This window comes from Leishmania mexicana, chromosome 20, assembly GCF_000234665.1.
Source record: "Leishmania mexicana MHOM/GT/2001/U1103 complete genome, chromosome 20".
In the NCBI taxonomy this organism is placed as follows: Eukaryota; Euglenozoa; class Kinetoplastea; order Trypanosomatida; family Trypanosomatidae; genus Leishmania; species Leishmania mexicana.
In genome coordinates, this window is record NC_018324.1 from 1,936,951 (window position 1) to 1,949,121 (window position 12,171).

General features: G+C 57.4%; 4 protein-coding genes across 4 annotated transcripts; all 4 read right to left on the reverse strand.

Annotated features, from left to right (window-relative positions):
* Positions 1-860: 860 nt before the first annotated feature.
* Positions 861-1,688, reverse strand: LMXM_36_5090 (putative protein kinase ck2 regulatory subunit; the record flags this gene model as incomplete). The annotated part of the gene is made up of 1 exon (XM_003874818.1): positions 861-1,688. The coding sequence occupies one exon, from the start codon at positions 1,686-1,688 to the stop codon at positions 861-863; it is 828 nt and encodes a 275-aa protein (XP_003874867.1).
* Positions 1,689-4,613: 2,925 nt separating this feature from the next.
* Positions 4,614-7,568, reverse strand: LMXM_36_5100 (conserved hypothetical protein; the record flags this gene model as incomplete). Its single annotated transcript, XM_003874819.1, has 1 exon — positions 4,614-7,568. The coding sequence occupies one exon, from the start codon at positions 7,566-7,568 to the stop codon at positions 4,614-4,616; it is 2,955 nt and encodes a 984-aa protein (XP_003874868.1).
* Positions 7,569-8,714: 1,146 nt separating this feature from the next.
* On the reverse strand, positions 8,715-9,509 carry LMXM_36_5110 (conserved hypothetical protein; the record flags this gene model as incomplete). Its single annotated transcript, XM_003874820.1, has 1 exon — positions 8,715-9,509. One exon carries the CDS (start codon positions 9,507-9,509, stop codon positions 8,715-8,717), a length of 795 nt encoding a protein of 264 aa, XP_003874869.1.
* Positions 9,510-10,550: 1,041 nt separating this feature from the next.
* Positions 10,551-11,291, reverse strand: LMXM_36_5120 (putative 40S ribosomal protein SA; the record flags this gene model as incomplete). Its single annotated transcript, XM_003874821.1, has 1 exon — positions 10,551-11,291. The coding sequence occupies one exon, from the start codon at positions 11,289-11,291 to the stop codon at positions 10,551-10,553; it is 741 nt and encodes a 246-aa protein (XP_003874870.1).
* Between the last annotated feature and the right edge of the window lie 880 nt (positions 11,292-12,171).

The following is a 12,171-nucleotide window of genomic DNA, read 5'->3' on the forward strand; positions in this document are numbered from 1 at the left end:
CAACACCGACACGAAGAAAAAACAGGCACACATCACACACCACCGACGTATGAGCAGTACATACTCGAAAAGACAAGATGGAAAGGGCATACACGCATATACATATGCATGTACCCCGGTATCAGAAGACCACGGGCCCTCATTCCGTCGTCGAGGACGCGAAGAGAGTGAGTACAGGAAGTCTCCATGAGGTAGCTGTTCGTATATTCATTTTGTTTGTTCAAGAAAGCACAACCGGAGCAAAATGACGAGAAACAACAGAAGCACCCACACACGCACAGACGCACCGTTACACACACATCGTACCTCAACAAGAAGCAAAGCATCCAAAAAGAAAAAAAAACAAAGGAAGAAGGTCAGAGTGCCCAGCAGGAGATTCAGCGCGGATCTACGCGTCTGTCAGAGGCCCTTCTCGGTCCGTGTGTAAGCTCGTGCACCGCATGCATCTGCCACACACACGCACGCACAGAGAAACAACCCCACCAGTCACCGCTGCGCCTCAAAGACAAGGGAGGCCCCAAGCCTTGGATATGGTGGAAAGAGAAAGCTTCTGCCGCCACACAAAGAAGTAGGATGTCACCATTGAGGACCTACACTTCCAGTTGGCGAGGAAGCAAGCGCCAAGCGCAAACGATGCACATTTGCAACGCAGCAGTCGATCTTTCGCCCACCTCTCAACCGCTATACTGTAGAAAGACGAAGAAGTTGAGGGAGGGCCATGCATTTTGGTGTTCGGCATCTGCCGACGCGGGAAACGAGCAGCACGCCGATACAGACGTCTTTGTCCTGGTACATTTTGTACGTTTGCGTGTGTGCGTATCCACCTTCCATTCCTCATCTATTTTGGTTCAAGCGCCCGCCTATTCCGCCTTTCCTTTTGAGCTAGAGCTTGAGGATTCGGCGGGCACCCGCTGATCCAAAGCCTTCGACCCTGTGACGGCGCCCTCTTCTTCTTCGTGGTGAGGTCGGGCCTCGGCTTTGCGTGACACATCCCCTGCCCCTGCGGAGGCGGCACCGGTCTCCTCTTCGCCCGTGCCGTTGGTGATGAGGGGAATGCCTGGCTTGCGAACGCGGAAACCGTACACCTTCGGCACGTAATGCTGGTTCGGCGGCGGAATCGACACACCGCGCTCGCGCAGCTGCATGAGCAACAGGTGAGGAAAGGTGGTGCCCCAGAAGGCACCGTCGAGGCTACGGTGGCGGACGGAGCGAGGGTGGTAGATATCCTCGCAGCGTGGACAAAAGAGCTTCACGGAGCTCTCACGCACCACGTCGCTCTGGCCCACCGGGAGCAGCGCATGGCCCTCGCAGAAGACGCGGGGACAGCTACCAAACTCGCCCTGTATATATTTTTCCTCCATCAGCTTGAGGCCACGGCCGGTGGTGATGAAGCGGGCGTGAATAAGACCATAGAGGATCTCCGCGGAGCTCTCGACGAGACGCTTCTGCTGCTCGGTAAGGCCGTCGCTCTCCATCGACTCCACGTCGAGGATGAGTTCTAATGCATAATGGTAAAATGGCACTATTGGAGCCAGCCCAGTTAGGTTGAAATCATCTGTGATGAATTCGCGGTCGACCATGCAGAAGAACTCATTTCCCTTCAAGTCGCAGAACCACGTAATCCAGCTCACAAGCTCCTCATCCTCGTACTCGTACTCCATGTTCTCTGGAGAGTACGCCTCATCCATTTTGATGTTCCTCCAAGGGCTTCCGTGCCTGCGTGCTTATATGCTTTAAGCTTCGGCTTTCCGTGCTGGAGTTCTCCTGGCAGTCTGAAATGATCGATACGCGGCGGTCTTGTGAGGTCGACGGATGGCGGCAGCAAATCACGTCGGCGCAGCCAAGGCAAACACGTTCGCACTCGCCAAACAATACGTGAGCGAGACTAGAGCGCGACGAGCCAGCCAATGCGGCAACTCAAAGAGCCAAGAACGAGCTCCCTATTGTGAGGTATTATAGTACTGCGCGCCCGCGTCGGATGGCAGCGCGCAAAGAAAGTGCAATCAAGGGTAGAGTAAACACACAAAGAAAAAATAAGGACCGGAGATATGTAGTTGAGCAACAGTCAGTAGAAACGAAGGTGGCACGCGGAGCAGCAGCATGGTTGCAGGCGCGGCGATGCATCCGCTGTCGCTTGAGAGAGCAACATCGGCATGATACGAACGCACATGCAAGGCGCAGGCTTTGTTGGGACTTCGGTTCCCGTTCACGTTGATCGCCCCCACTGCTGGACGCGCCCACACACTTGAAGGCGTTTGTGCTCTCCGGCGCCGTAGAGGCAAACACTCGTCTGGCACTACTCACACGACAAGAAAAGGACAGTCGAACAAAAGAGTTTTCTTCCCTCTGTGTCGCTCTCTCCGGCTCCTCCAGCAAGGAACCGGGCCCGGCATGAGCCGTACGCCACCACGCCTCAACCCTGTGCGTGGGTGGAGGCCGTTGGAGGGCAGAGTGATCCAGCAAGGAAACAGGAGAGCAGAAGATGCTCTCACCCTCATTGATACGCCAGAAGAACACACACACACACACAAGCACAAGCACATAGATGCGCGTCGTGGCTGCACCACAACTGTGCGCATGCGCCTTCAGAGTGCTGGGAGGCACTAAGTGAACGCGTCCGCACGGGAGGAGGGCAAAAGCGAGAGAGAGACATGCAGACTCAACAGAGAGGCATCACCCTAAGCGTGATGCGTACCGTCATTGCCCTGCCCCTCCCCCCTTCCTCCCTCCACATCCCCGCATTCTATTTTGTTGCAAAGGTGTTTTTCTCCGTTTCACAGCAACTCGCATGTTTAACGCCTTAGGCTCACACGAACACAAGAGAGAGAACCGCATATCGCGTACAACCAAAGAAGCAGCCCGTCACCGTTTCCTTTGTGTGCGCCCTGTCGACCTTTCACTGGATAATATTTTTTTCCTACAACAAGATCCTCTATTCAAGATAAATACACACCATGAAGAAACAAAACAACGGTGCCCTCTCACCTCTCCCCAGTTCCTTCTTTGCCTGACCAAGTGTGTCGCCGTGTGTATGTGTGTGGTGTCGAAACGCCTGCATGCGTGGCACACTGCCGCCCTTTGCCTCCCCTCTTGCAGCCACACGTCCAATGCATGACGCACGCGTCGACAGTGGGAGAAAGGGAGAGAGGAGACACTGCAGACACGGAAAAGAGGGAGCAGGCGGAGAAGAGGGGGAAGGGTAGAATAAAAAAAAGAAGAACAACGCACCTGCGTACACAGAGAGAGACATGACACACACAGACACAAGCACACGCTCGGCGACCCATGCATCTTCATCAAAGCACAAACTCAAAGACACATACACATACGCACGCGCGCGCACACACACCACCTGGACCAACACGTCGCATCCCTTGACACAGATAAGCCGTGCATGTGACATGCAGTAGCATCTCTTGAGAGGCGCACAGAGACAAGAAAACGAGCTCGATACAAAGGCACACACGCACACACACACACAGAAAGATGCTTGAAAGGGCAGGGAGGTCAAAGTGCACGCTAGCACGTTCGCTAAAACACGCACATGTACGACGGAGAACGAGGAAACATCCCCCGCCCCCTCAAGAGTACAAAAAGGAAAAATAATAATAACTAAATAAATAATAGTAAGAGAGCACCGGCGAGCTGCAGGAAGCGGTCCTCGTGCTTGTTCTTTCCAGTCGTCCCCCTCCCCTTCCTCTCTCCCCTCTCACCCTAAGTTTCACGAGTACAGACAGAAGGGCAAAGGGGAAAAGAGGAACGCAAGATATATATATATAGATATGTGTACCAACGTCAGCACATGGGCGTGCGCAAAACAACAACAAAAGTCAAACAGAGAGAGAGAGGGGGAGACAGACACCGGGTGCTCAGCGCGCTACACGACAGTTGCAGCTCTCCTTGCCATCCGAAGAGTCCCTTCCTTTCCTACCTGCTCATCCACCCAACACGACTAGTAAACAACAAAAAAAAAACACTTCACAATCACTTGAAGAACAGAGTCGCTACACGAGGCGAAGGAATCATACGCTACGCACCTTTTCTCTTCCCTCAGTCTGCGCTAAAGGCCGCTCATCCACGGCAAAGATTCCCTCATCCCCTCTCTCCCCCGAGTTGCGCTACAAATGTCGCCTCCACAATGGCCTAAGTGTGTCTGCAGATGCCTTCTTTGCATCGCTGCCGTGTAAAGAATACCCCACACCACGGCATACGTTAGCTTCAACTCATCCTTCTTGCACCGAGCACTGGCTCATATTTTGTTGTCGCTGCTATTTTCTCACTACGGGTACGGAGGAAAGGGAGGGGGTGTACAGTTAGATGCTCAGCTCCATGACTTGTTTTCCAGCTGTGAGACTGCCTCGGACAGACACCGACATACACATACACATACACACACAAACGCATACAGGTACACAAACACGCGACTCCACTCCGACAGAAGAAGACGGGCAACTGCGGTAATCAGAGAAAACGAGAGAAAATCGACGATCATGAGTCAAGGGCACGGCGATATAACCCCTCACACACACAAAGACGAGAAGCGACGTCTAAAGTGGCGGGCGGGGGGAGGGGACGCAACGCGCTTTAGTTAAGATAAAGGAAGCCAGGTATGGTTACTCAGCGTTGGGAGAGCTCGGCGCACTCGTCGCACTCGGCGCACTCGGGGCGCTAGCGGCACCGAGGCGGGCGGCCTGCTCGCTTTGCCAGCCGGCGAGACCCCTGCCGTACTGGATTCTGCTGAGCTTCCCCAGGTTAGCTGTCATGAAGGTGTAGTACTTCGCCTCCAACTCCTTGGCTTCCGCCACCACTTCCGACTCGGCAGCCACCTTGCCTGTGGCGTAGTCTGTCAGTTGTCCGCACAGGTGGCGCACCACGTAGTTGCCGGAGGGGCTGATGGCGAGGTTCATGAACGACTCGTCGGCCTTCTCCATCAACGCTCGTGCGACCTCCAGCGTGAACCGCCCGCCATCCTTCGTCTGTCGAGCCACCGTGAGCGCCTCCTGCACGCAGTGAGAGAGGTACTTCTCCTTCGACGACTCGAAAATGGTGTTGACGATGCCGTCAAGCAGCTTGCGCAGATACGCCTCGATGGGGGTGTCGGGCACAGCGCGACTGGCAAGACTTGTCAGAAGGTTTCGGTAGACGTTTCCCCCTGTGAAGCTGGCATCGTTGGTCGACCATGCGCCTGCCATAGTGGACAGGATCGTCTCGCACTGCTGCACAAACGCATCGTGCTCCTTCTTCTTGCGGCTAGCGGGGCTCTTGAGCGCGGAAAGGATGGCGTCGGCGAAAATAGGGGTCATGTAGCGGAGAACAAGGGAGCCGATCAGGTGGTGGCCAACGTAGCGCAGGCGAGACTCGACCGTTGCGGGCTTCTCTGCCGCAGCAGCGTCGGCGTCGAGCTGCGCCTGCGTGGTGAAACGCGTGCGCTTGCGGCGCAGCACGGGCTGCTCGCCGGTGCACCACGACTCGGCAACGGCGTAGTATAGGCGCCAGTCCATCGGCGCTGCCGAGGCCTTGTACTCTGCGAGGCTGCTGGGGGCCGGCTTCGCCGCCTGCGTCTCCGGCGACGCTTCCTTCTCCCCCTCCGGCGTCTCCTCCGTTTTTGCCTTCTGCGCGCCGTCGTCGGCATTTGCGTCACTCTCCTCCGCCTCGCGGCCGCGCTTCAGGCCAGGCTTCCTGTTGGTCTCCTCCGCGGCCCGCTCAGTCACGCTGATCTTAGCGTGCTGGGGATCCATGGCCTGCAGCAGGGCCAGAATGGTGTTGCCGCAGCTGGCGGAGCTGGTCAGCTGCACGCCGTAGCGGGCGATTGCGTCGCACAATGCCTTCACCTCCTGTGCCTTCGCCTTCGCCGGCTTGACGGCCTCCGCACCGACCGGGACAACGCCAAAAAACTGGAACACTAGGTCTGACAGAAGCGGGTAGTGCAACAGCGGATCGATGAGGCGCAGCGAGGCGCTCCACTCGATGCGGTTAAGCGGGTTGGCTTCCGGGTTCGGCGGCGGCGGCGCGATCTTCTCAAAGAAGACCTGTCGCTTTCTGCTAACGGCGAGGGCAGCGCGCAGGATGCGGATACCCTGCGGCGATGACATGAGCGTGCGCTTCACCATCTTCTTGGGGGCAGCGGCGCCCTCGGCGGGCTTTTCACCGGCAGCCGTCTTTTGCTCATTGCCCTCCTCGCCCTCCTCGCCATCATTGTGGCCCACATCAGCGTCCGCGCCCTCCTCGTGGGCCTCGCCTTGCTGTACGCCATCTTCCTCACCATCCGAGAAGTGCATGAGATGGCTGAAAAGCCTCGTGGACTCGTCCGAGTCGGCCGCCATCTCAGTCATCAACGCTTCGTACGTCGCGATGTCCTTAGTGATGGCCTCCAGCAGTTCATCACGGGTCTTCTCATGCACGTTTACTGGCTGCCCACCCTCCGCCGGCGTCGTCTGCGGCTTGTCAAAGGGCGTCAGGAGCATCATGAGGGAGCGGAAGGTGCTGAACACGGGGCCCTGGATAGCGGCGCCGTTGGCCAGGTCGATGAGGCGCTCAGCATGGCCGACAATCACGCATGGAACCCCCACGAACGACTCAGCTGTCTTTTCCGAAAGGAGAGTGTCCTCAGGACCGCGCGGGATAGACAGGCAGGCGGCGGCGTACTTTTTCTGGATTACGACAAGTACCCGAATCGTGCTACCGCGGCCACGCGAACGCATCGCAGAGAGTACCTCCGGCGTGACGATCGTCTCCGTCGCCCCCTTGCGGCCAACCTCCTCCAGCTGCGCGTAGCTGTCGAGGTGGACGACCGCGTACGACTCGAACATACGCCCACCACGGCCACGACCTGCGCCGCGACCGCCGCGCTGCAACCCGACCGCCCCACCACGCCCGCCGCGCGCGTACTGCTGGTTTAAGGGCTGCTGCTGCTGCTGCTGCTGCTGCAGCTGTGGTTGTGGTTGTGTTTGTGGTTGCTGTAGTTGCTGTGGTTGCTGTTGGACGCCGTACGCACCGCCCTGGAAGCCGCCGCGCGCTGCCGGCGCGTAGTTGGGATTCTGGTTGTAGCCCTGGTTGTAGTAGCCCTGCGGCTGCTGAACCGGGTAGTAGCCCTGCCCGTAGCCCTGCCCGTAGCCCTGCCCATAGCCACCGCGGCCCATCGGAGCCGCAGCACCGGGGTATCCCTGCTGGATACCGGCGCCACCGTAGGCGCCACCGCCTTGATAGTAACCACCGCGAGAAGCATAGCCCTGCTGCAGCTGTGCCTGCTGCTGAGGCGGCGTCGGCTGGTACCCGCCGCGCGCAGCGTATGGCTGGTTGTAGGCCTGGCTGTAACCTCCATACTGCTGCGCAGCCACCTGCTGGGGCTGCTGGGAAGCCATCTGCTGGGGCTGCTGGGAAGCCATCTGCTGGGGCTGCTGGGAAGCCATCTGCTGCGGCTGCGGCGGCTGCTGGGCCTGCGGGGGATAGTAGCCGGCGCCAACGCCGCGGGCCGCTTGCTGCGGGTATCCTTGCATACCATCTTGAGGCGGGTAGCCGCGCTGGTATCCGGCGTACGGATTTCCGTTGTTCGGGGCACCTCCCTGCATTTTCTTTTCGTATCAGGAAACGCGCGTGCTGGGACCAACAAAACGACGGGGAACAAAGGCAACGGCGAACGGAGGGACAGACAAAGAACGAAGATCAAATAAACGAAATGTACGGATTTCTCTACCGTGATCTGCGGTGCACAACGCGACATGCAAACATACACCACGACAGTAACGTGTGAGTGCGCAGGTGTGTAAGGGGTTGACGCGCATGCACGTGCGCGGGTGGCAGACAGCAACGGATATGAAGTGCGCATACCCGAATGAGTCGCCGTGAGCCACGTCGAGAGAGAGAGAGACAGAGACAGAGACACAGAGGAGCACGCACACGTAGCGCGTAAAACAGCAACAACAGCGGCCAACAAAAGGGAAACGACAGAAAGAGAACGAGAGAGATGACGTGACGCACCCACTGAAGGCAGCACGGAGAGGATTGCCAGAGAAGGCGCCACCCCACCCCCCAGCGTGAGCAAAGTGCGCTCTGGCAAACATCTGGTGAACAGCTATGACACCTCACAAAAAACATCCATGGTGAGTCTAGCAAGATACGCAGGGACCTCAGTGCAAACGGCAACCGGCGGTTTGCATTATGACTGGAGGCGTGCACTGATGCGAGATGATCCACGGCTGATGCTCACTGCCGTTCAGTCCCTGCAGCATGTGCGTACCTTGCAAAGTCGCACGTTGAAGAGATCGATGATGCGGACTTGAGAAACGGAAAAAAGTGCGAAAGGGCGAAAGTGCGGGTGGTGGCGACGAAATGCCCGCCAACCCACCTCGCCGGCACATCACCGTCTGGTGTACATACGGCGTCTGTGTATACAAATCACATAGATGCCAAAAGCAAGGACAAACATGTATAAAGGACAGCTAATCACTTCGACACACCTGCACGGACAGAGGCGCATGAAAAGCGCAGGATTGGAGTATGAGGAGGAGGGCAGTGCAAAGTGAGGTTGCGTGTGCGTGGGGGCGAGGGCAAAACCTGAGTTCAACCGGGTCTCAGCACCTACTTGCTGAATTGGTGGGCCGACATTCGCCTGCTCTCTAACGCGCAGAAGTGCCGCCATCAACGAGCGCAACAAAGTGGAATGAAAGCTATGGAAGCAAGACGTGGCTGGGAAGCACCTCCTCTCTAACCGCCGCTTACCAGTGAGTTCTGCGATACGAAGAGCTGCCCATGCCATCGTTCAGCTCCGCAGAACTTAAGCGTGACTCAGCCAGCACGGTGTCGCAAACCTGGGTCTGCAGCAGGTTCTCTGAGGTGCATCCCTTCTGAAAGCGGCATGGCGCCGTAGGGCCGCCAATCGTCCTGGACGGCGGGTCGTACGGCGTCACCACCTCGGCTGCGCCAACGGATGCCCTCATCCGAGCGAGGAACTCTTCGCTCCACTTCATGCGGTACGTTCTGTCTTGGAACTCCAAGAAGCCTACGCCAATGTCGATCGTGAGCGTCGAGGCAGCGTTGCGCTGCAGGTACTTGCCAATCTCGCGCACTGAGTCCTTCACCGCCGCCTCGACAACGAAGCGGTCTGTGCCGACGATGGAGGCGATGGTGATGTAGCTGACCGTGTTGGGAACGGTTGCGTGGTAGTGTGCATCCTGCATCTCCAGCACGTTTTTAAGGTGAAATTTCGATGTAAAGTCCGGCAGCAGCACAAGCTGCGGCTTCAGCTCGATGGCAATTGATTTATCAAAGAGCATGACTCGCTGCACCTTGATGCTGGCGTGCAGGAAGTCCAGGACAATCCCCGATCGCTTCTTGATGAGCATTTCCTCCAACTGCTCACCTAAAACACGCCAGATAACGTTCAGCTGGTGCGCTGTGCCCTGCCGCTTCGTCTGCAGCATGTAAACGCCATCCACGTGAGTTACAATCTCTGCTATTTCGCCGTAGCAGCCGCGACAAACACGGCCAGAGCATGATGATGAGTGCTCCATTTGCACACAGCAGAGACGAGGTGCACGGAAAGGAGATGAAGGAGAGCCGTGGGTGCGCTTCTACCGCCACAAGCAAGGATCATGCGCTCAGTGCGAGGGCAACGCAGGAGACGCGCAGACACCACGAGCGCTCTATCTTGAGGCAAGGGGTGTGTCTAGAAGTTCTATCAGTCACCGAGGCTATGAGTGCTATTTCAGCGCGGAGACACGAGCTCACAGGCGCCGTGCCAGCGGGGAGAGACGTGCGAGATGTACACGTAAAAAGAAAACGTAAGGTGGAGTAGCAAAACAAGTAAAAAGAAAGCGAAGGTGATGAGACTGGTACCTTCATTGCCACAATCGGAGACGTGACAGACTGCACTGACGCTCCCTACAAGAGAGGAGTCGAACAAATCATGCTTGCTGCGTCTCTTCGTGTGCATGAAGAGGTTTCCATCACAGCTGCAGCGCCCCCCCCCTCCCCCACCACGTTTTCGTCATGGGAGTGAACTGCAGCCACGGCCAAAGTCGATTGGCATTCTTCGTCGGCTAACGATAATAATACACCCTTGCAACATGCGAGGGGGGGGGGCTGACTGCTAAGCTGCCAGTTCACCCGCGTCAGGAAGCGCCACTTCACGGGACTTCTTGGTTGGTTTTCGTGTGTTTGAAGTTGTGGAAAGTGATAAAAGCAAAGGCGCTTTTTGAGGGTGTGAGGACCACCGAAAGGGCGCTGCTGTGGGCATACCGTTGTCAGAAAGTCGATTCCCTCGTCGAACGTCAGACACCCAGCACACGCATGTGAACCGTCTAGGCGGCATCACTCACCCCTTCAAGCCCCGAAAAAAAAAAAAGAAATGACTAGACCAGTTTGTTAAAGAGCACCTTGCCGTGTGCGTAGAGCACAGCCTGACCTCACTAGGGACGCTGCACGCGCGAACAAAGGAATGTCGTAAAGAATGCAAGGACGAACACGGGCAGAGTGGCGCGGCAGAGCTGCACAAGGTCACCAGCCTGCCATTTCCCCACCGCTCCTCTCGTCCACTCCGTCTCCACAACGCCTTACGCCTCCCACGCGTTGTCGTCGTTGCGCTCCACCCAGCCGAAGCCCTCCTCCGCCTCCGCGGCGGGCACCGCAGCGGCCGCAGCGGCCTTCTCCTCCGCAGCCTCGTTGGGGTCGCGGTAGAAGAACAGGTCCACCTTCTCCTCCCACGGCACAGAGCGCACAATAGTGCCGCGCAGGCGCAGCACCTCGCGCGCAAGCAGCCAGTACATCATGCCGATCGACTTGATGCCGCGGTTGTTGCACGGGATCGCAATGTCCACGTACTCCAGCGGCGCGTCCGTGTCGCACAGCGCAATCACAGGGATGTTCACCAGCGACGCCTCGCGGATGGCCTGGTGGTCCGTGCGCGGGTCCGTCACCACAAGCACGCGCGGCTGCACGAACTTCTTCTGGATCTGGTTCGTGAACGTACCAGGGATGAAGCGGCCGCCGTGGAAGCTCGTGCCCACGTGCTGCGAGAACTTGTAGATGGCGCGTGTGCCGTACAGGCGCGACGAGCACACGCACACGTCCTTCGGGTTCTCCACAGCCGCGATCACGCGAGCAGCGAGGATCAGCTTCTCCCACATCATGTGCACGTCGATGATGTGGCTGCCCTCCGCCGTGCGGCCGTAGATGTACTTCTTCATCGCACTGCTCTGGTTGCGCGTGCCAATGTGGCACCGCATCGCCAGCAGCTTCTGCGCGTCGCTCTCCTTCATCCGGAGAACCTTCGAGCCAGACTCCACAGCGGTCATCGTGACGGGTCGCGAAGAGGAGGTGGGGTAGGAGGGAGTAGGAAAGGCGTGAGGTAGCAAGACTGCACCGTGGAGAAAATTACGTGTGGGTATGGGTGCATGAGCATGTGCAGTGACAGTGCGAGTCGGTGTGATATGAGCGGAGGAGAAGGGGATAGCATCGTAAAGGAAAGAAAAGGGAAGGTGATGCAGGGAAAAATGTCGCTGTCACAGAGTCGAGCTGATTAGATGGAGAGAGACCCATCGTCACCACTGTGGCAAGCAGCAAATTGGATAGCGCCAGGACAAGCTGGTTGACGTGTGAAACGGCCTCGTGCGACGTTCCGTGCACTCCTGTATCCTAACTGACCCGTCCTTCCGCGACTCGAGCACAGACACAGGGGCTGCATACGCCCCGACGAAACCCGGCACAAACAGGGGCTTTTGGCCGCAGGGGTCAAGTGTTCTTCGGTCCGGAAGACGTAGAAGGAATGTTCGAGAGCATGGGTGCGTTGAAAGGGACACGAAGGATACGCAACAGGAGATGATCATCTTCCTTTTTTTCGCGTGCTTCTTCACGCCGAGACGGCAGAAAAGAACGAGTGGGAGAAAGACGCGGAATACGGATAAGAGCATTGAGTGGCTTTGTCCTTGTGCGTGTATGTGTTGGGTGTACATCCTTACCGACCGACGCCTGCCACAAATCGCACAACAAGAGAAATCAGCTCCTGTGAGCGTAGGTCTGTCTAGAAGCACTCACGTTTTTTTTCTTCGGCTGCTGATACTTCGCGTTGTCGAATTTCGGCGTCATCCGCTCGATCAGTGCGTTCTTATCCTCTCCGAGGCTGTCGACTACCTCATAGAAATGGCGTTCTTGATGCTGCAACAGCTGCTGAGTGGA